This window comes from Ascaphus truei, chromosome 6 (assembly GCF_040206685.1).
Source record: "Ascaphus truei isolate aAscTru1 chromosome 6, aAscTru1.hap1, whole genome shotgun sequence".
NCBI classification, from domain to species: Eukaryota; Metazoa; Chordata; class Amphibia; order Anura; family Ascaphidae; genus Ascaphus; species Ascaphus truei.
The window spans coordinates 120,217,603-120,238,213 of NC_134488.1; the positions used below are offsets into that span (position 1 = coordinate 120,217,603).

A 20,611-nucleotide genomic window follows, 5' to 3' on the forward strand; every position below is an offset into this window, starting at 1 on the left:
TTTCATGTTAGGTTTACTCCCAGCCTTATATATTGAGCATTGGTAGCAGATGGCTTGTGTCACTTTCCCCCTAGGGGGACACGTGATATACAGGGCAGCCGCCCCATGTGCTACACCCATTGAGCAAGCATACAGACGATGTCATCAGTGCGCATGCGCGAAGCCTTCATTTACCGCGTCATGTGACACTCCACGGAGCCCTCGTGATTGGTTGATTGTTGGCAGTATGCGCTGACTGATTGGACGGCTGTCACGTAGCGCGTGGAGTGGTTTAGCCGGTGCGCATGCGCAGCAGTGCCGCTGTCACGGTCGCCATGACGCTTTTTCACTTCGGGAATTGCTTCGCCTTGGCGTATTTCCCGTATTTTATCACTTACAAATGCAGCGGCCTGTGAGTACCAGTCTGGTGCGGGAGGGGGGGACCGGGTCTGAGGGAGGGAGGGCGGGGGGACCGGGTCTGAGGGAGGGAGGGCGGGGGGACCGGGTCTGAGGGAGGGCGGGGGGACCGGGTCTGAGGGAGGGCGGGGGGACCGGGTCTGAGTGTTCTCTAATGGCTCTGTCCGTGTGTGTCACAGTTCGGAGTACGGCGCCTTCTGGAGATGTGTGCAGGCCGGAGCCACCTACCTGTGTGTGCAGCTGTGCAAGGTGAGGGGGATGCGGAGGGGGGAGGGGGGGTGCAGCAGTATTGGATCGTAGAAAATAAGCTAATAAAGTATTTACTGTGTGTGTGATACCCACCCTCATACTTGAGCACCCTTGCTCATGCCCACCCTTTCAACACCTTTGTTCGTTCATGCTCACACCCTCTCATGCCCACCCACCTTCACCCTTGGTCACGCCTGCCCTCGCATGTGTATATTCGGCATATGTGATAGCGGGCCACAAGTGACAATTGTATTGTATGTATGTCTTTATTTATATAGCGCCATTAATGTACATAGCGCTTCACTGTAGTAATACATGTGGTAATCAAATAAATAACAGATAATATAAATAACAGATCATGGGAATAAGTGCTTCAGACATAAAAGTAACATTAAGGAAGAGGAGTCCCTGCCCGGAGGAGCTTACAGTCTAATTGGTAGGTAGGGAGAACGTACAGAGACAGGAGGGAGTTCTGGTAAGTGTGTCTGCAGTTTTTTTGTGTTTCTTTTAATTATGTTATCTCTGCACCCTGTCTGTGTTGTTCTGCCCATGTTTTTTCTTGATTTACCTTAATGCTCCTTCACGTCCTCTTTCAGAATATTACCTATATGGGTTAATTATTTTGAATCATACTTGCATGGTATATTAGTGGTTTCGTTTGGGGTTTTACATGTTGCTGTGGGTATTTCAACCAGGTGAGTTGTGTTAACTCTGTTCTGGTGTTTGGAGCCCTGGTTTTCTTGATTATCAGACATGCATGTTAACAGAACCTCCTTTTTTTCTGTAGATGCTCTTTCTTGCAACATTTTTCCCTACGTGGGAGGGAGCTGTTGGAGCGTACGACTTTATCGGGGTGAGGAGAAAAAAAACACCTTATTACATCCTTCCCCTCCTGTCACTTACTAAAGCACTCACTGTTGGATTAATTTACTGTGTTGATAGATTTTACTGCATGAGAATGTGTTTTGACGCTTACTGAATGAGCAATGGATTTCTTACTCCCTCTCTGTCCCAGGAGTTTATGAAGGCCACAGTAGATCTGGCTGACTTGTTGGGACTGCACCTAGTAATGTCTCGGAATGCAGGAAAAGGAGAGTACAAGATAATGGTGGCAGCGATGGGTTGGGCAACAGCTGAACTTGTCATGTCCAGGTGAGATGTGTGTGACTGTTAACCCTTTTACAAGGGTTTAGATTTTGTGTATGTATGGACACACACACACACTTATGTTTGCGTGGCAGACTTGGCTGCTAATAACTAAACCGTACTAATAACAATAACTAATTAGATAATGGGCAATATTTCCAAGTTGGGCCAGGCCGTATTGCGCTTTTCAGCCGTTTTCACGTGAATCAATGCTTAGCGAGTAGGGCCTGTTATATTTATTGTGTCCTTATGAGTAACTCCCTTTTTTCTTGTTGAAGGTGTCTCCCTCTGTGGGTTGGAGCACGTGGAATTGAATTTGATTGGAAATACATCCAGATGAGCATTGATTCCAACATCAGTTTGGTAATAAGGCCTACAGACACTGATTTATTAGTGCAATAGCTACAAAGACATGGCCAATTGATATGAGTCTTCTACTTTTCTTAGGTACATTATATGGCTGTCGCTGCCCTTGTCTGGATGTGGACGCGATATGACCTCCCCACACATTATCGGCTGCCAGTTACTGTCCTTTTAGCACTAAGCATGTACAAAGCCTTCCTCATGGAGTGAGTATTTCTTTACCACCTCTTTCCCTGTCATTACCTTAACACAGAAGAATAACCTATTGCACATTCTACACTGCTAATAAACAACTCTAACACTTTCCACAATTCTGCATTCACTGCCATTACAATTCTCTATCTTTGCCCTTATTTCAGACCATGTTCTCACCAAGTAATAACCAAGTGTCCCTTTCCTTCAGGAGGGCTTTTTTTTTTTTTTGTTCTATTTAGCCTTGTGTGGTTAAAAAAACAAATACAATACATACATACCTAGCCACTCAGCCTTAATACTTCATGGTGTCTGTCGCTGAATAATCAGAGGTGCATATAGGGAAAACAATGATATGTATAGACTATAATGATCCCCAAACGGGTCGTATCATATAGGAGAAAAAAGAACCCAGTCTTCCAGCACTCAATCACAACAAATGTATAATTGTAAATTTAAAATACTTTATTAATAACCATGAATAAAAAATAGGGTGTTAAAACGTAATTAAATGGTGTATTTCAACAGCACGTGACTGTATCCTTCATAGCCCACCTAAGGCTAGGTGGGTGGATGTAATAAGATCCCTTATAGATATTCGGGATCAATACGCTATAAGTTATAGCTTCCTTAAAGGTATAGGAACGGAGCCTTTGAGAGCTCACCAAAAGGATAATCTCAATGTTGGTGTATCCGGGCGTGTAGTGCACACTCAATTGATACACTGAATATATGCATTTTCTGTGGCATGGTATGCGATAGGTAAGACCATATCTGCCCCTGATTGAGGTTGCACTGGTTACTACATAAACTCTCCAGCGCTGTCAGTGCTAGGTCTATGGTAGAAACATATATTGCCCACACAATAAATTTGCGCAGACTAATAGGCAAACACTCAGGTAAGGTATATACCGGTCGACATTGCTAAGGCATATGATATAGTTACCAGAGCACCTATACTGCAAAAGGTGTTTAATGTAGAAACACCATTACTGGCACTAATGATGCAGTGGTGTTTATAGGGTTAATATAAACCAATAAGGCACACCCTCGCTTCGGTCAGTAAGGTATAGGTGGTAATTTGTCAGTGTGAACCTCTTTGTGCATTGTACTTTCCACTCAATGTTGAGCCATTATGTTTGAAGCCACATGAAAAAGCCCTGCATACACAGATAATCACCCTTCACATAGCAGGGTGATGTGGTGCGCGGGGTGAGACGGGCTAATGTAAAAGCAAACTCCACTGTATTTGTGGTGGCACAACCGATGTATACACTGGCTAATGAGGCTGATGCATGCACATGACAGCTATAATATGCTGAGAAGCTACTCAGCAGGTAACATGTAAATGCACTTACGAAATGCCAACAATAACAGCTGATATATAGACCGGGTATATGTGGGGTTAATAATGGGATAAAATCAGTGTATGATCACCCCACCCCCCTTCCATAAAGAACAGCTATATACCCAATACCAAATATAGAGGAGCCGGTCTTACTGTTGATCGCATGGTCCCCTATATCAGCGCTGATCTTGGTTATATCAGCGCTGATATGCTCGAGGACATGCCTGTCTAGCAGGTGAGTGAATCAAAGACCCCTTGAGGTAGGAGGATCCCGCGGTACAGTTACACAGCGCGATCCAAAATGAACATGCACACCGAGGGAAGACGAAAGTCTAGTAACGCGGATCAATATCCATGAGCTGTTGCATTTAAATAAACAAGCTTCCCGCGTGTGCAGGAGGGGAATTGCCTTCCTGCACACGCGGGAAGCTTGTTTATTTAAATTTATTTATTTGTTTATTTATTTATTTATAAAATATTTTACCAGGAAGTAATACATTGAGAGTTACCTCTCGTTTTCGAGTATGTCCTGGGCACAGAGTAAAACAAATAATACATGGTTACAAGTACAGTTACGTAAATGAACAAGGTATACATTATATACAAGACATTGCGTGCACAGTTAAAGAAAATATATATTATGAGCGTATGAAACAGTTACAGACCAGGTTAAAGTGTGAGACAGCCTTAGATTTGAAAGAACTTAAGCTGGTGGTGGATGTGAGAGTCTCTGGTAGGTTGTTCCAGTTTTGGGGTGCACGGAAGGAGAAGGAGGAACGTCCGGATACTTTGTTGAGCCTTGGGACCATGAACAGTCTTTTGGAGTCTGATCTCAGGTGATAGGTGCTGCATGTGGTAGGGGTGAGGAGCTTGTTCAGGTAGCTGGGTAGCTTGCCCAGAAAGTATTTGAGGGTGAGACAGGAAAGGTGAACTTTGCGCCTAGACTCTAGTGATGACCAATCTAGTTCTTTGAGCATTTCGCAGTGATGTGTGTTGTAGTTGCATTGGAGAACAAAACGACAAATTGAATTGTAGAGGGTGTCAAGTTTGCTAAGGTGGGTTTGAGGAGCCGAGCCATATACTATGTCTCCATAGTCAATAATTGGCATTAGCATCTGCAACAGCGCATGGATATTGATCCGCGTTACTAGACTTTCAGCTTCCCTCGTGTGCATGTTCATTTTGGATCGCGCTGTGTAACTGTACCGCGGGATCCTCCTACCTCAAGTGGTCTTTGATTCACTCACCTGCTAGACAGGCATGTCCTCGAGCATATCAGCGCTGATATAACCAAGATCAGCGCTGATATAGGGGACCATGCGATCAACAGTAAGACCGGCTCCTCTATATTTGGTATTGGGTATATAGCTGTTCTTTATGGAAGGGATGTGGGGTGATCATACACTGATTTTATTCCATTATTAACCCCACATATACCCGGTCTATATATCAGCTGTTATTGTTGGCATTTCGTAAGTGCATTTACATGTTACCTGCTGAGTAGCTTCTCAGCATATTATAGCTGTCATGTGCATACATCAGCCTCATTAGCCAGTGTATACATCAGTTGTGCCACCACAAATACAGTGGAGTTTGCTTTTACATTAGCCACCTCACCCCGCACATCACCCTGCTATGTGAAGGGTGATTATCTGTGTATGCAGGGCTTTTTCATGTGGCTTCAAACATAATGGCTCAACACTGAGTGGAAAGTACAATGCACAAAGAGGTTCACACTGACAAATTACCACCTATACCTTACTGACCGAAGCGAGGGTGTGCCTTATTGGTTTATATTAACCCGATAAACACCACTGCATCATTAGTGCCAGTAATGGTGTTTCTACATTAAACACCTTTTGCAGTATAGGTGCTCTGGTAACTATATCATATGCTTTAGCAATGTCGACCGGTATATACCTTACCTGACTGTTTGCCTATTAGTCTGCGCAAATTTATTGTGTGGGCAATATATGTTTCTACCATAGACCTAGCACTGACAGCGCTGGAGACTTTATGTAGTATCATATGGGAGAAAAAAGAACCCAGTCTTCCAGCACTCAATCACAAACAAATGTAGAATTGTAAATTTAAAATACTTTATTATTATTACCAAGAATAAAAAAAAGGGTGTTAAAACGTAATTAAACGGTGTATTACAACAGCACGTGACTGTGTCCAATTGTAACCCACCTAGAGCTGGGTGGGTGGATGTAGTAATAAAATCCCTTATAGATATTCGGGATTTGGACTGCTATATGTTATAGCTTCCTAAAAAGTATAGGAGAGGAGCCTATAAAAACTCACCCAGAGGTATTGTCAATGTAAGTGTATCCGGGCATGTAGTGCACACTCAGATGATACACTTATGGTGCAATTGTATTAAGGTATACTATGCAAGGTCAGACCGTATCCACCCCTATTGTGGGAATAAACGGCTTCCTGCGTGATATCTATAGCGTAATCGGCGCTAGGTCTATTGCGGATTCATATTGCGCCCACATAATAAAGTAAAACACAGGCTTATAGGCAAATATTAGGTGAGGTATATATTAGCATTCATCAGGTATATAGTTTATTTACTGCAGAGTGTTGATTGATATAGAAACACCATAGGTGGTAGTGATAATGCCGTGGTGTTTCTAGGTGTGCTGTAAACCCTAAGGGCTCACCTATGGTACTGTCAGTGAGGTGTAGGTGGTCTTAACTCAGTATAGAACTCTGTGTGTATTGTAATTGCCTGTTGAAGCAACCTCCACTATGTTTGTGGTTGCTGCAGCTGAGATCAGCACTGGTTATGGGGCTAATAAATACACATAACAACTGACAGAGTATATGAATCTACTGAGCAGATGAACACACTGACGAAATGCCAATAGTACCAACTAATAGGGTATGTGTGGGGTTAATGATGGGATGGATTCAGTGTACAATCACCCCACCCCCCTTTCCCTGTATAGCAGCTATATACCTAATGCCAGTTTATAGAGGGGCCGGTCTAACTGTAAATCGCATAGTCCCCTATATCAGCGCTGATCTTGGTTATATCAGCGCTGATATGTTCGAGGACATGCCTGTCTGTAGGTGAGTTGAATAAACCCCTAGAGGTAAGAGGATCACGCTGTATGGTTACAAAGCGCGATCCCGGCTTAACATGCACGCCGGGGGAAGCCCACTATGTCATTGTTTTGTTTGTACTCAATTCATTGTCAGAGTGTAGGTGTATGATGGCTTCCGAGTGGCTGTCAGTATACTGCAAATAGTGCAGGGGAAAGGAACATGGGGGTTGTTTTACATTTAAATTTAACAGCAGAGGGATATTGATCCGCGTTAAGAGATTTGTGGCTTCCCCCGACGTGCATGTTCAGCGGGGATCGCGCTTCGTAACCATACAGCGTGATCCTCTTACCTCTAGGGGTTTATTCAACTCACCTACAGACAGGCATGTCCTCGAACATATCAGCGCTGATATAACCAAGATCAGCGCTGATATAGGGGACTATGCGATTTACAGTTAGACCGGCCCCTCTATAAACTGGCATTAGGTATATAGCTGCTATACAGGGAAAGGGGGGTGGGGTGATTGTACACTGAATCCATCCCATCATTAACCCCACACATACCCTATTAGTTGGTACTATTGGCATTTCGTCAGTGTGTTCATCTGCTCAGTAGATTCATATACTCTGTCAGTTGTTATGTGTATTTATTAGCCCCATAACCAGTGCTGATCTCAGCTGCAGCAACCACAAACATAGTGGAGGTTGCTTCAACAGGCAATTACAATACACACAGAGTTCTATACTGAGTTAAGACCACCTACACCTCACTGACAGTACCATAGGTGAGCCCTTAGGGTTTACAGCACACCTAGAAACACCACGGCATTATCACTACCACCTATGGTGTTTCTATATCAATCAACACTCTGCAGTAAATAAACTATATACCTGATGAATGCTAATATATACCTCACCTAATATTTGCCTATAAGCCTGTGTTTTACTTTATTATGTGGGCGCAATATGAATCCGCAATAGACCTAGCGCCGATTACGCTATAGATATCACGCAGGAAGCAGTTTATTCCCACAATAGGGGTGGATACGGTCTGACCTTGCATAGTATACCTTAATACAATTGCACCATAAGTGTATCATCTGAGTGTGCACTACATGCCCGGATACACTTACATTGACAATACCTCTGGGTGAGTTTTTATAGGCTCCTCTCCTATACTTTTTAGGAAGCTATAACATATAGCAGTCCAAATCCCGAATATCTATAAGGGATTTTATTACTACATCCACCCACCCAGCTCTAGGTGGGTTACAATTGGACACAGTCACGTGCTGTTGTAATACACCGTTTAATTACGTTTTAACACCCTTTTTTTTATTCTTGGTAATAATAATAAAGTATTTTAAATTTACAATTCTACATTTGTTTGTGATTGAGTGCTGGAAGACTGGGTTCTTTTTTCTCCCATATGATACAATCAGTCTCCATCCAGTCAGCACCTCACTGTGGTTAGCATCAGCTGTGCGGGTTTTTCTTTGTGTATAGACTTTATGTAGTAACCAGTGCAACCTCAATCAGGGGCAGATATGGTCTTACCTATCGCATACCATGCCACAGAATATGCATATATTCAGTGTATCAATTGAGTGTGCACTACACGCCCGGATACACTAACATTGAGATTATCCTTTTGGTGAGCTCTCAAAGGCTCCGTTCCTATACCTTTAAGGAAGCTATAACTTATAGCGTATTGATCCCGAATATCTATAAGGGATCTTATTACATCCACCCACCTAGCCTTAGGTGGGCTATGAAGGATACAGTCACGTGCTGTTGAAATACACCATTTAATTACGTTTTAACACCCTATTTTTTATTCATGGTTATTAATAAAGTATTTTAAATTTACAATTATACATTTGTTGTGATTGAGTGCTGGAATACTGGGTTCTTTTTTCTCCTATATGATACAATCAGTCTCCATCCAGTCAGCACCTCACTGTGGTCAACACTAGCTGTGCGGGTTTTCTTTGCGTGTATCCCCAAACGGGTCAAAAGAAGGTCCCTAGTTGACTGCACTCTCCTGAGGAGAAAAGGAGCGTCATTATTATGTTCCACAGGCTTGGATAAGCATGATTGGCATATGTCCATAGTCATATCACATTGAGATTATGACCATACTAAATCCAGGTCACTCTGAGAATAGATCATGTACGCTTATGTAGAACTTTTTATTTTATACCTAGTAATTTTGGAGACTAATGATGGGGGTCTCCCCAGTAATAGGCTACTGGGTTACCCATCATTTGTGACACCAATATCTATTGTAAGGCTATCTCTAGCCAAATAGTCTTACCTTTCCTCCTCACAGTGCAGTCAATTAGGGACCCTCTTTTGACCCCTTTGGTGATCATTATGGTCTACGCATAAAAAAACAAATACAGTAGATGTCTATTCCATTGAGTTGATTTCTACACCTTAATTAAACCCCATTGATACGCTGAAGAAAAATATAATTACGTTTTATCTAACTTATGTCGGCAGGGTGTAAAGACACTGATCCTTATGGGGATGCTGAAGTTCGGGCTTCTGGGCTTACTCGTCAATGTAAAGGAGAATAGAATTGTAGGATAGGAAGAATGTCTCTGTCTAGCTTAGTAAATGTATCTTTTAAGCAGGTTGCACAAGTGTCTTAATACATTGTCTTCTTTTTTTCGTAGCTGTTTTGTGCACATTTTCTTGCTGGGCAGCTGGACGGCGCTTCTGCTGAAGGCTGTGACTACTGGTTTCCTGTCCTTTAGCTGTCTTACTCTCTTTGTGAGTCTCGTTCATGGCAACTGAGACATTCTAGACCCTGGATGCTGCCATTGAGGAACAAGCTTTTTGGTTCCAACTCTTCAGGGGACGATGAGTACCGAGGCAGAGGGTTGGGACTCTATGAATTTAGTTTTAAATTAATTTCCTACAAACTTTATATAATAAAATATTTGCGGACCATTAATATCGGATTGTGCTGTTTCCTGAGAGTGATGGTAAAACTAGCCAGATAATTAGGAGCTTTTAATTCCATTCTTGATGAAGGTCTTTTGCTGAATAACCATGTACTTTTGTTGCAATAGTCTGTTTATTTAATTAATAATCCTATGAGCGTTTTTATATTGAACGTTTTCGAACAACATTCACTCCCCCCCACCCCCCCAAATAATGCACTTAGTATATGTAGCTGTGCTTGGTCCAGCTAGCTCTCTGCCTACCCTGTCATTTACAACACCGACAGTGATAGGTTGTCCCATGGGGTTTTCCCCCTCCTGCTGACTTCCTGAGTGACTGATGGGTGGGGGGGGGGGGGGGGGTAAAGAAATGTGCAACATATATTATTGCAAACAGTTGGCGTGAGCACTTGTTTTTGAAATAGTAAATTAAATAAGAAAAAAAATTTCCCCCTCCCATTCAAACTGTAATACTTCCTAACTCAATATACAGTATCAGGCTGTTTAGCAAAGCTGTTACTGAAGTTTATTCTCCAAAATAAATATGCAGTAGATATGTGCTTGCTGGATTTTTGCTTGATAAAGTCATTGATCAGACTTTATTAAGACTACATTGCACAGCTCTGTGAGCAGAGTGTATATGTATATGGCAAATAACGAGATACAGCAAAACCTATATGAGAAAAGAGCTTGCTGTTTTGTGGGAGAAAAAGAACAAGTCTGGCCATTTCTGTCTGTAGCACTTGTTCCCCCCCGGCCACGGAAGATCTAGCACTACTTGGGTATTGTCCCCAGTGCTGTAGCTCACCTGCTGGTTTAGGAGGTCTGAGTGGCTCCGCAGTTGTAGTTTGGGAGCAGCAACAGGGCAGGCTTTCTCCATCTCAATTGTGCAGCGCCTCCATCCCATGAGGATCCTGCTGGATGCAGGATGGTCCCCACAGGCAATACTCCTTTACAATAACCACTCACCATAGTTGGTCCAATGGCAGGTTTATTGCATAACTGCATGATCGTCCTCCAGCCCTGGAGCAGACCCCAGGGGCTTGAGGGCCATAAGAGCCCCTCCAATCTCCTTTTCCCTCTTGTAGGGAAAAGGGGTATATCACTGTCCCATAATCAACCATTCAATTTGGTGGAGTGTCAGCTTTTATACCTGGGGAAGGGCTTGTAACACCGCCCCATAACCGGGCAGGTCCAGGTACTGACAGGCATCACACCATATACATGTGACCCAGTCAGTACCCTCCCCAGGTATGACACTCCAGCTGCCAGTTTAGGCCTGCCCCTGGATAAGGCAACATCCAGGCTGCAACTGCAGGCTAGGCCCTGCGCAGGAGTTTAACCCCAACACTGCCTGTTCCTATCAGGACTTATGTTGAGGCCAGTAGAAGGCTATAGCCAGGGACACTTGGGTACATATGTATAACTGACCAATATTCAATTTGTAATCCATTCACTTGGGTACGATTCAGGATTTATGTGTCTGTGTGTACTACGGTAGGAAGGTGTCATATAAAGAATATTTGCAAGTAAAGCAGGATGAAGACTTTAAGATGAATGAAAATGCACCTCGATGCTATAAGCAAGAAAGATGGAGAGTTTCTTATGGATGATTACACGTGGGGACCATGCAAAATGTGCCCTTTCTGAGTCTCTGGGGAGAGCGGCGGCTGAGGCAAGAGTTCTCAAAGTGATTCGCAAAACATTGTGCATTGCAAGTTTGTATAATATGCAAAATTCTGTCCAATCCCAACATTCGTTTAATGCCGAGACTATAAATGCAGCACACACCCTGTTTTTCTCACTGGCGATAATTTCACTGAAAGCTTACTAATTTGGGGACATTAGTCCTTTAAGGATGGGGGGAAACTGCCTAACTTCACAAATGCTTTTTGATCAGGTTTGCTAATTTTTCATAAAGTAATTAACTTAATGCAGAATTAAAAATATAAAGTGGAGGGTGTGGGAATAGAAACACATGGGCTCATTTATGGCTATAGGTCTCAATCGAGCTAGTAATGTCTTGTTATAGCCAACTGTAAATATATGTTCCACACTTGGGAGAGGCAGGTCACACAGTTGAGAGGCTGAACATTGGGCTTTCTCTGCTACTCTCCCCCTTGGGGGAGAGTGAGTGTGTACCATTCCTACGGCTCTGATAGAGGGGTAGGGAAGAGCTAAGACTGCTGCTGGTGCCCTTGGCCTGTAGTGTAGGTCCAGGGACCATCCTTCAGCTGGGTAGCCGATCCAGACACTGCATTGGGCAGGCAACTGCCGTTTTACTATGCTGGTACAGAGAGAATAAACCGTTCCTGTTTCAATATACCTCTGGCCTGGTGTGAGGGAGAGGTAACCGTTTCTACCGTAGGAGATCGCCTCCATTCATCTGGAGCCTACAGCAGATGGAGGCGCTGCACTGCTAAAGAACCATGCGGGTAATGTACCCCAGACACCTGATCCTGTGTCCCCACAACCATCGGCGGACAGCTCAGCCCTCCTGTTACCAGCAGGTATCATGTACCACACTCCCTGTAATGGCAGAATCTCCCGTAGGGTGGGGGAAACATATATATATATATATATATATATATATATATATATATATATATATATATATATATATCAGGATTTTGAATGTATTGCTGCTTTGTCACACTTTTGCTAATAAACATTCTTCTCTTTCTTTCCCATGCCTCATTGTCTCTACTTGCAAAACAAAAACACAATCACCGCATGGTTTCATGTAATAATTTATTAGAATAACTGACATCTTCTGACATTCACACTAAACAGAGCTGCGAAATCACGCGAGAGGCGTAAAAGAACTTTGATCTCTTTGCTGTTGGAGCGTCGGGCATCACAGCTCAAACCACCCAGCACCAAAAGGATTCAAATGCATTATTACCATCTGCAACCATCTCTGGCATGATGTTCCTTTACTAAGCGTGTTCCTTGATCCAGTAACGATTAGCCGGGATGGGTCAGTCTTTGTTTTATGTCAGGGTAACAGAGCCAGACTGGCATTTTAAGAGCCGCTCACAGGCTGCGCCATTTCTGAAATCAATTTGAAAGATTCCCTTTATTTACAGAGGATTCACTTTGATTTGCTCTCTATTTTGTAATAATTCAGACTGCTGGCACTGTGATCATGGAGGAAATCAAATCGCATCAATCACGCGACTCCAGAAAGGCGAACTCTGTGTGCAATGGGCTCTCCACGTGAGCGAGAGGCCCCCGGCTCTCTGTGTCTGCGGCTGCAGAGGACATGTGAGAAGGCTTGGGAAGAGTTTAATAATACAGCTCCTTGTCCCACCAGCCTGAAGAAGAAAACAAGTTCAGTAAGTTGTAGGATATAAAGTAATTTTTTAACCAGTTATCTTTCCAAAGTCTGTTTTTACTAAATCAACTTTTGGTGCATAGACTTGGGCGAAAAGGTAGAATGGAACTTGGCTACAGTTGGTTGTAAGCAGCATAAGGCATATAGTTAAGGAATTGAAAAACAGGCCTTGATACTTGGGGGGTAATTCTATATGGTCAGAAGCAGCTGTTCTAGACTGAAAATCCCCTATGAGTAATGAAGGTTTTCAAACAAAAACATCCCACACAGCTTTGGACAATATAGAATTACCCCCTAGAAGTGACAGGAAGCCTCCTCTTCTCAGCCACTGGGAATGATATTGTCACTCTTGTGCTCTTTCACCTTGTCCTTAGTTGAGCAATTTCAAAAGCTGAGATTATACTCAGCGCGATGGTGCTCGCGCAGCAAACACAAATGGCATCACCCCTGAGCGGCCGCCCCTAGCTTTGAAAAGACAAAAGATGTTGTCTTTTCAAGCATGGCCATGTGACGTCGGCGTCATGTGAGCGGTTCAGCCAATGAGGGTGAACCAGCTTCATGACTCCTCCGCCACGCCTCCCCAATCTCCTGCAGCCAAGTTCACACATCGCTCGGGCGAGAGGCGCCCGCGATTTGCGCATGTGGACTATAATGAAGGCCTAAACTTACTCCTCATCCTATTGGTTTGCCTACATCAAACAAATTATATAGTTAAATACTTATTTGTTACTCTTCTCATAATCAAGAGTCATTTAGTTCAATTCTTTGGCCAAAGTATTCTCAGCTTACAACCACATCACAGTACGGCCCATCTGTAGGTCCTAACAATGCTGCACCTGCAAAAAGCTCTCATAACCTTTCTAATGGAAGGAGATCTGTCTTAATAGACAGAGAGGAGGGGCCACAATATATTACTTTATAACATCACAGAATATTATTTTAACAATTTTAATTTATATATGCCAAAAAATGATTGAGTCTTTATTACCACATTTTTCTCGGTACCCCTGGTAGCCCCACACAGAACCCCAGGATTCCATAGAACAGTTTGGGAATCATTGCCCTAAGATGTAATGTAACATATGCCTTGATGGGTGAAAGTGACTCCGATCCACATCCCCTCATTTGTGGTCTTTAAAGAATACTTACTTCCTGGGTGCCGGCGAACTCCGAGCTTACGGATTTCATCATAAACAAAGATCAAAATACCATATGGAAGAGGAACAAGCCACCACTGGAACCTGTGAATGTAAAGGGGGTAGGAAGGGGGGGATCCATTAAAAAGATACTCCTGAACGCCTACTGGGATTCCATAAACCCATTAACATTGGTGTTCATCAATCACATTCACTATAAACGTATTGATTCTCTTTGAGACTCTTCCCTTGCAGCAAGTTCATATGTTACAAGGTTTGTACTTGGTAGATCTGGATGGATGGAGAAGAAGTAATGAGTGACACACTTCTCATTTGCATGTCATTACCCAGAATCCCCGGCTGCAGTAGAAGCACTGTTTGCTAGGCAATAATGGGAAAAGAGAGGGTTGCAGACCTGTCTGAGACACGCAAATGCACCACACGTGGTATTTTTATTTGCTGTACTTGATAAATAATACAAAATATCTGCAGTTTTTGGGGGAAACTTTATTGAAAACAAAAAAAAAGGGTGTGTGGCGAGCGCGCACGTTTTACGTGAAACTTCTTTCTGTTGTGCCGCTGAAATTGAATGAAAGACTTTTGAGAGTATAATTACAATCAAAAACATCAAAACCAAAAAACAATTTCAGTGACAAAACACATTTAGAATGCAGGTGCTCAGCACACACTTTGTTTGGTTATTGGATGGGTCATCAATGGGTTAATAGTTTAGCCTGACATGACTAATCCTGATTACTCTTTGTGTGTGTGTGTGTGTGTGTGTGTGTGTGTGTGTGTGTGTGTGTGTGTATATATATATATATATATACACACACGTATATAGCAAATAAAAAGATCACTTGTGGGCACATCCACATGTCTCAGACAGGTCTGCACCCTGCCTATCCCCATTATCACCCAGCATACAGTGCTTCCACCGCAGCAAGGGATTCTTGACAAAGGTCCATGGTTGGAATGAAATGTTGATCCTGTTCCAATAAACATCTTTTTTTTCTTCACTAAGACCACTGGAATACCTTTATATTTCTTCGTTTGCTATTTGCAAGCCTTCCTCCTGGTTACTTGATCTTATGTGGCAGGACTGCAGTACCGTGAGTGCTCCTAACCTTGCTCATACTTTTATCGAAGACGACACATTCCAAAGTAAGGCGCCTTTCATTAATGGGTAATAGTCTGTAGCACTCATTAGCAAATAACTCCCATTATGGTGAAGGTCCAGGATGGCGAGCTAACCCAAGTAATTTATATCCAACCCTATCTCTTGAACACAACCCTCCCCAGGATGATGAGGGTTTCAGAGTTACATTGGTAGAGGGCTTTTGTATAAAGGTTAGGAGGGGGGGGGGGGGGGGTGGGGTGTGTGTGTGTGTGTGTGTGTGTGTGTGTGTGTGTGTGTGTGTGTGTGTGTGTGTGTGTGTGTGTGTGTGTGTGTGTGTGTGTGTGTGTGTGTACAAATGGGGTTAGGTTTCCTTCTGTGGACAGAAAGCAACGATGCACTTAGCTCTTCCCGCATATGGTCACTTACCGGAGTGGCATAAAGTTGAAGATGTTTGGCATCCCAGGACAGTAGCAAAGGAAGCAGCCAAGGCACAGTTGGAAGACTATGGCTGCAACCAAAACCTTGTTTCTGTAACAGAAAAGAGGCCATTTTGCATGTGTGGTGATACAGGACATACATGCACCCAAATACAAACCCAATGATAATTGGTTTAGGATCATTACAAATTATTAGGCTTAAATGAAAAACAGCCTAATTCAATTTTTTTTTTACAAAGGGGGCACACATCTTTGTACTCAAAAGATTTAATCTATAAGAAGATATATAAAGAGATTATTTTTAAAATAAGTATTTTGGTTTGAAAACATCTTTAAAATGTAATTATCTTCCTTGAAGCAATGTAATCAAAGCTAAATGTTTGCTTTAAATGTCGTAGTTTCTTTGGCAAGGATAGAGTTCCTTTTCATTGGGCCTCTCAATGAGTGCCCGTCAGCGTTGGGAGCTCCACAGCATATTAAATAGCAGCCAAAGAGAGAGACGAGAAGGCTCTGGGATGATGGTACCTGAAGAATCCTTGCTGGAAGGTGGAAAGACGACGGGTTTTTCTGATCAGAACGTCTGAGATCTGACACACCTCAATACTGATGAAGAAGACGGTGTAACAGGTGTACTGCTGATACAACCGCTGGCTGAATGTCTGAAAAGTAAAGTCATCAACATTCAGCAGGCAATAAAGGACAGAACACACGACTGAGTCACATGAGTAAAAATAGGCACATTTTGGGGGAGAATTTGGATTTGTGGCAGTTCGGCCGGTTCCATTGGTCCGCGGATTTCAGCGGATCAATTTCAAAAAGGGGCGATTCAAGACTTGTGTATTTTTGATTATTATTGCCAATACACTCCGTGGATTCCACCACCCGTGGACGGATTTGTAGGATCGAATCCACGGATTCTTGAAAATGCACCAACGGATTGCTGAATCCGCGGATTAGATTCTACAAATCCGTCCACGGGTTGTACCCAATGGCGGATTTTGATCAATCCACACGGATTGAAACCGCCCAAATTTGTTTCAGATTTTATACCGCGAAACCGATTTTGGGGGCAACATCAGCAAAAATCCGGGAAACGGATGTGGGCGGATTCTCCCATCTCTACACATGAGGTTATTGTAATAAGATTCTCATCAGCCATATGTGAAGGATCTTAATCAAGGAGACCAGACCACAGCTAAGAAAACCGCTACATGCTGAGATAGAGTATCAGTAACAGTTATCATCATCAGCTGCAGGGCTCTTCAGAGTGACAGGACCAGATTGTCCCTCTTCTCCTGCCTGCCAAGCTGCATTACCAGTTAGGGATAAGCAATGGAAATTGTGGACGTGTGTAACAAACAACTTTTATGCAGTCGTCATGTGCTGATCGTTAGAATAATGCGGGGATGAGCTGAAAGAGAATTGCTGCAATCGCTGTGCAATGATGGCCTCTCTGACACCAAAGGGGTTACAGCTCTTGTGTCCCCATGTATAAAGCCCATCATCATACCCATTCCTGGCCGTAACTGTCCTCCAGGTCTTGCAAATGGTCATTTTCCCACTGAGCACGAAGCCCCAAGCAGTATGCAGGGTACCAGCCCTCCTGGGCCATAACTGTGAAATAATCTGCAAAACCAGCAAACGACTGGATAACCCCTGGGGACGGAGAAAGAGGGACACGGAATATGACATGCAAGTTAACTTGGAGAAGAACTGCTACATAAAACACCTTCTACTGACTTGTCTGGGTTATAAGGTATCTTCCGACCCTAATATAGCATTGCTTAGTAAATACAGGCTATAATATCAAATTAGGGTTTGAATTCTTGTTTTCCAAAAAAGTGCAAACGTTGAAGGATAAAAAAATGTGGTTAAAATGATGTATTGGAAATGTAATTTTTCTGCACTGTTTATACGTTGTGCCCAGGTGTTTAAGAAAGTTTTTTTTATTAGAGCCACATAAAATTGCCATTGGATCTCAGACATCCCTCTGTCACTTCAGTGCTCCCATTTACCAGGTTACTCCCTGGCTTTATTTCATATCACTTGAGGACATTGTTCAGATTGTCTTCTGTCGGTAAAGCTCATAAAATGTATTGGGGCTGAGTACAGCAAGTGAATGAGTTTTCCACCTTTCCTCTGCACGTACCGATCTGGAAGTAGGAATACACCGCGAGAGCCTCGTTCACCAGCCGGTCCTTGCGAGGGTTCCTGGGTTTCAGGTGCATGATGTCGCTCTCCGCTTTCTCGTATGCCAGAGACACGGAGGGGAACTAGAGAGACAGAGACGCAGGTAAGGAGCCCTGCAATTCAATGTGTAGCAAGTGGTTCTGCAGAGGTGACGTAACAAGGGGAGGTTCTCACTACAACCCTCTGCATACAGCAGGCGGGGGAAAAAGCTCAGCAGGATGTAGGTTAGAAGAGCGATTTAAACATCTGATCAAATATTAACCCTTTACTAGTAAGAGGGTGCTGCTTTGCAATACATTGAAGCCTTTTTGGCAGCAAAGATGTTAATTAAAAGACTTTATGTATGTATGTATGTATATGTATATATATATATAATGGGGGCGTCGGCAACAGCGTGACGTCAGCTGTCGCAATCGCTGGAAGCCAGAAGATTTTGTTATTTCCAGTGATCGATGGGTGATGTCACGGGCACGTGAGAGGTTCAGCCAATGAGGGCAAACCACTCACGGCCACGCCTCTGTCACGCCCCCCAGTCGCGATCTCTAGCCTCCTGCACCAGAGTGCAGGAAATTGGTGTAGGACGGTGACGGCTGATGTCACGCGGTCGTGTTGCCATGGCCGTAGACCACACGATAAACTCGGCCTTATGTGTGTTCCTTGTTCAGCACAGGCATGTCTCCCTAATTTATTTGGAGGGACGTTTGAGGGGATATATATGCAACTGACGACTACTAATACAATTAGAAAGGTTTGCTCTCTCACTCTCTCGCATCATGATGAGTGTGTTCCACTAATTCCTATTCTGCTTTGTTACTGGAATCTAGTACAGTATTGGAACTTTTCAGAGATGATTAATGTGCTGACAGTAATACATTAAATAATATTATAAAATGCCACTATATATATTTGTTTATAAAAAAAAAAACTTTACCAACTAAATAAACTGAGGTGTGCGCCTTGTTTTTAAGTATTTTCCTGGATTATACTGTATGCAGATGATATAAAGCGATGGTTGGCTGTTAAGTGTTTGCCCCTCAGGCTATTACCAGAGAGTTTGGTGAAGAGTATTACGAGAGAATGTGCCTGTCCAGCCCCTACTCACGATATCCGTGGCCAGCTCTATGAAGAGGATGGTGATGCAGCCAAGGGGCAGCGGGACACTCGCTGTGATATAGATGAGATACGGGGCCAGTTCGGGGATGTTCTTTGTCAGTGTGTATGCGATGGACTTCTTTAGGTTATCAAAGATGAGACGTCCTGAGACAGAAAACGCATAAATCAGTGGTCCAATGAGAGCAAAAAGTTAACTTCTTTCACATATATCCCTATACTTTGTAACATGCCCCATTGGGCTCCACATCATTTATATGTATATGCATTCTAATGATAGATCCGTTTGTGTACATGTGGAGCTATAGATACATTTAATGCTAAACCCTGAGTAATCTCAAGGGAGGGAATAGTTCAATCTCCAATGTGCATTAACGTTTATCCTTTTTTCTTCCCTCCTTGGGATCATTTTAAGGACTTTAATAAAAGGTGGATATTTTATTTTAACTAGGTGCCATTTTTCCCATGGTTTGAGTGCTGTTCTGTGGTCCTCTGAAAGTTATTATATCTCATGAGTCGCCTCGCCATGCTTTGCAACTGTAATGGCGCTTCCCTGTATGTTGGAGCTTGCTTGTCTTATTACATGATTATTATATCAATATGCAGGACCATGGACAGCACCATATGAGACTATGTGCAGATCAATGCATTGCAAGGTTAAGCAGCACAGCTCAGGAAAAGAGAATCCATGCGTTATTCCTGCTCTCACCTTGTTCCACGCCAGTCACTATGGAAGAAAAGTTATCGTCCAGCAGGATCATGTCAGCCGCGTTCTTTGCAGCGTCCGATCCAGCTATTCCCATAGCCACCCCGATGTCTGCTTTCTTCAGAGCCGGGGAGTCATTGACACCATCACCTGTTACAGCCACAATGGCGCCCTGGGCAGAGAGAGAAAGAGACAGGAGCTAACAGCTTAGCGGGAGCAAACTGTTTCTTGGGGGGTGGGAGGGGGGAGAGATTAACCCCTTCTCTTTACAAAAAAGCACAGCAACACATTGCATTGAGGTTAAATTAACCTCTTTGTTGCCGGATGGGCTAGCAACTCATTGCAGAGGGATGCTGTGGAGATTGATCTGGAAGAGATCTGGTTCTCACAAGTACAGATAAGAAATTGCTCTGGTTTAATGTGCTTATTAACTTGCATTTTTAATGTGAAACAACTGGTAAAAAATCACCTGTGTTCCAAAGTTAAATTCCCACCTGCAGGCCGGGTGCGCAAGGTGCCAGAGTCACAGGTGGTGAAAAGTACCACTGCTTTATTTTTTCATTTTCAAAGTGACACATCCGCATTTAGAGAAAATTGCTTGATGTGTTCTCCTCTCGTGTTATTATCACGAGTTGGCCCCGCTCGGTCGGTGGCGCGTTTGGCGGAGTTTGGGGATTACCAGTTTCTGGCAGCTCTCCACAATGATGAGTTTCTGCTGGGGGGACGTTCGAGCAAAGACCATCTCGGGGTGCATCTTGAGACACTCCACCAGCTCCTCGGGGCTCATATCCTTCAGCTGGCCCCCATTGATGACACAGGCACGAGCATCCCTTTGGAAAGACAATCAGTGGCTAGAGTCTGGAAGTGTATG

General features: G+C 43.3%; 2 protein-coding genes across 2 annotated transcripts in view; one reads left to right on the top strand and one right to left on the bottom strand.

Moving 5' to 3' along the window:
* The first annotated feature begins 232 nt into the window (after positions 1-232).
* TMEM147 (transmembrane protein 147) lies at positions 233-9,715 on the top strand. Its single transcript, XM_075606079.1, has 7 exons — positions 233-391; positions 576-645; positions 1,433-1,498; positions 1,661-1,797; positions 2,070-2,154; positions 2,239-2,360; positions 9,435-9,715. The coding sequence occupies exons 1-7, from the start codon at positions 285-287 to the stop codon at positions 9,553-9,555; spliced, it is 708 nt and encodes a 235-aa protein (XP_075462194.1). The 5' UTR covers positions 233-284; the 3' UTR covers positions 9,556-9,715.
* Positions 9,716-12,441: 2,726 nt separating this feature from the next.
* ATP4A (ATPase H+/K+ transporting subunit alpha) overlaps positions 12,442-20,611 on the bottom strand; it is a 42,393-nt gene continuing 34,223 nt past the window's right edge. Inside the window, exons 15-23 of the mRNA XM_075606078.1 lie at positions 20,420-20,570; positions 19,744-19,912; positions 19,027-19,181; positions 17,884-18,007; positions 17,245-17,390; positions 16,260-16,393; positions 15,724-15,825; positions 14,191-14,282; positions 12,442-13,021 (exon numbers count right to left, since the gene is read on the bottom strand). Coding sequence (XP_075462193.1) covers positions 12,993-13,021; positions 14,191-14,282; positions 15,724-15,825; positions 16,260-16,393; positions 17,245-17,390; positions 17,884-18,007; positions 19,027-19,181; positions 19,744-19,912; positions 20,420-20,570 — 1,102 coding nt within the window. The 3' untranslated portion in view covers positions 12,442-12,992. The remainder of the gene's footprint in view (positions 13,022-14,190; positions 14,283-15,723; positions 15,826-16,259; positions 16,394-17,244; positions 17,391-17,883; positions 18,008-19,026; positions 19,182-19,743; positions 19,913-20,419; positions 20,571-20,611) is intronic.

Bases quoted from the DNA above. Each gene is read 5' to 3' on its own strand.
- TMEM147 (XM_075606079.1), top strand. From the start codon at position 285: ATGCGCAGCAGTGCCGCTGTCACGGTCGCCATGACGCTTTTTCACTTC. The intron at 646-1,432 runs GTGAGGGGGATG...TTTTTTCTGTAG, and splicing joins TGTGTGTGCAGCTGTGCAAG to ATGCTCTTTCTTGCAACATT. The intron at 2,361-9,434 runs GTGAGTATTTCT...TTTTTTTCGTAG, and splicing joins TACAAAGCCTTCCTCATGGA to CTGTTTTGTGCACATTTTCT.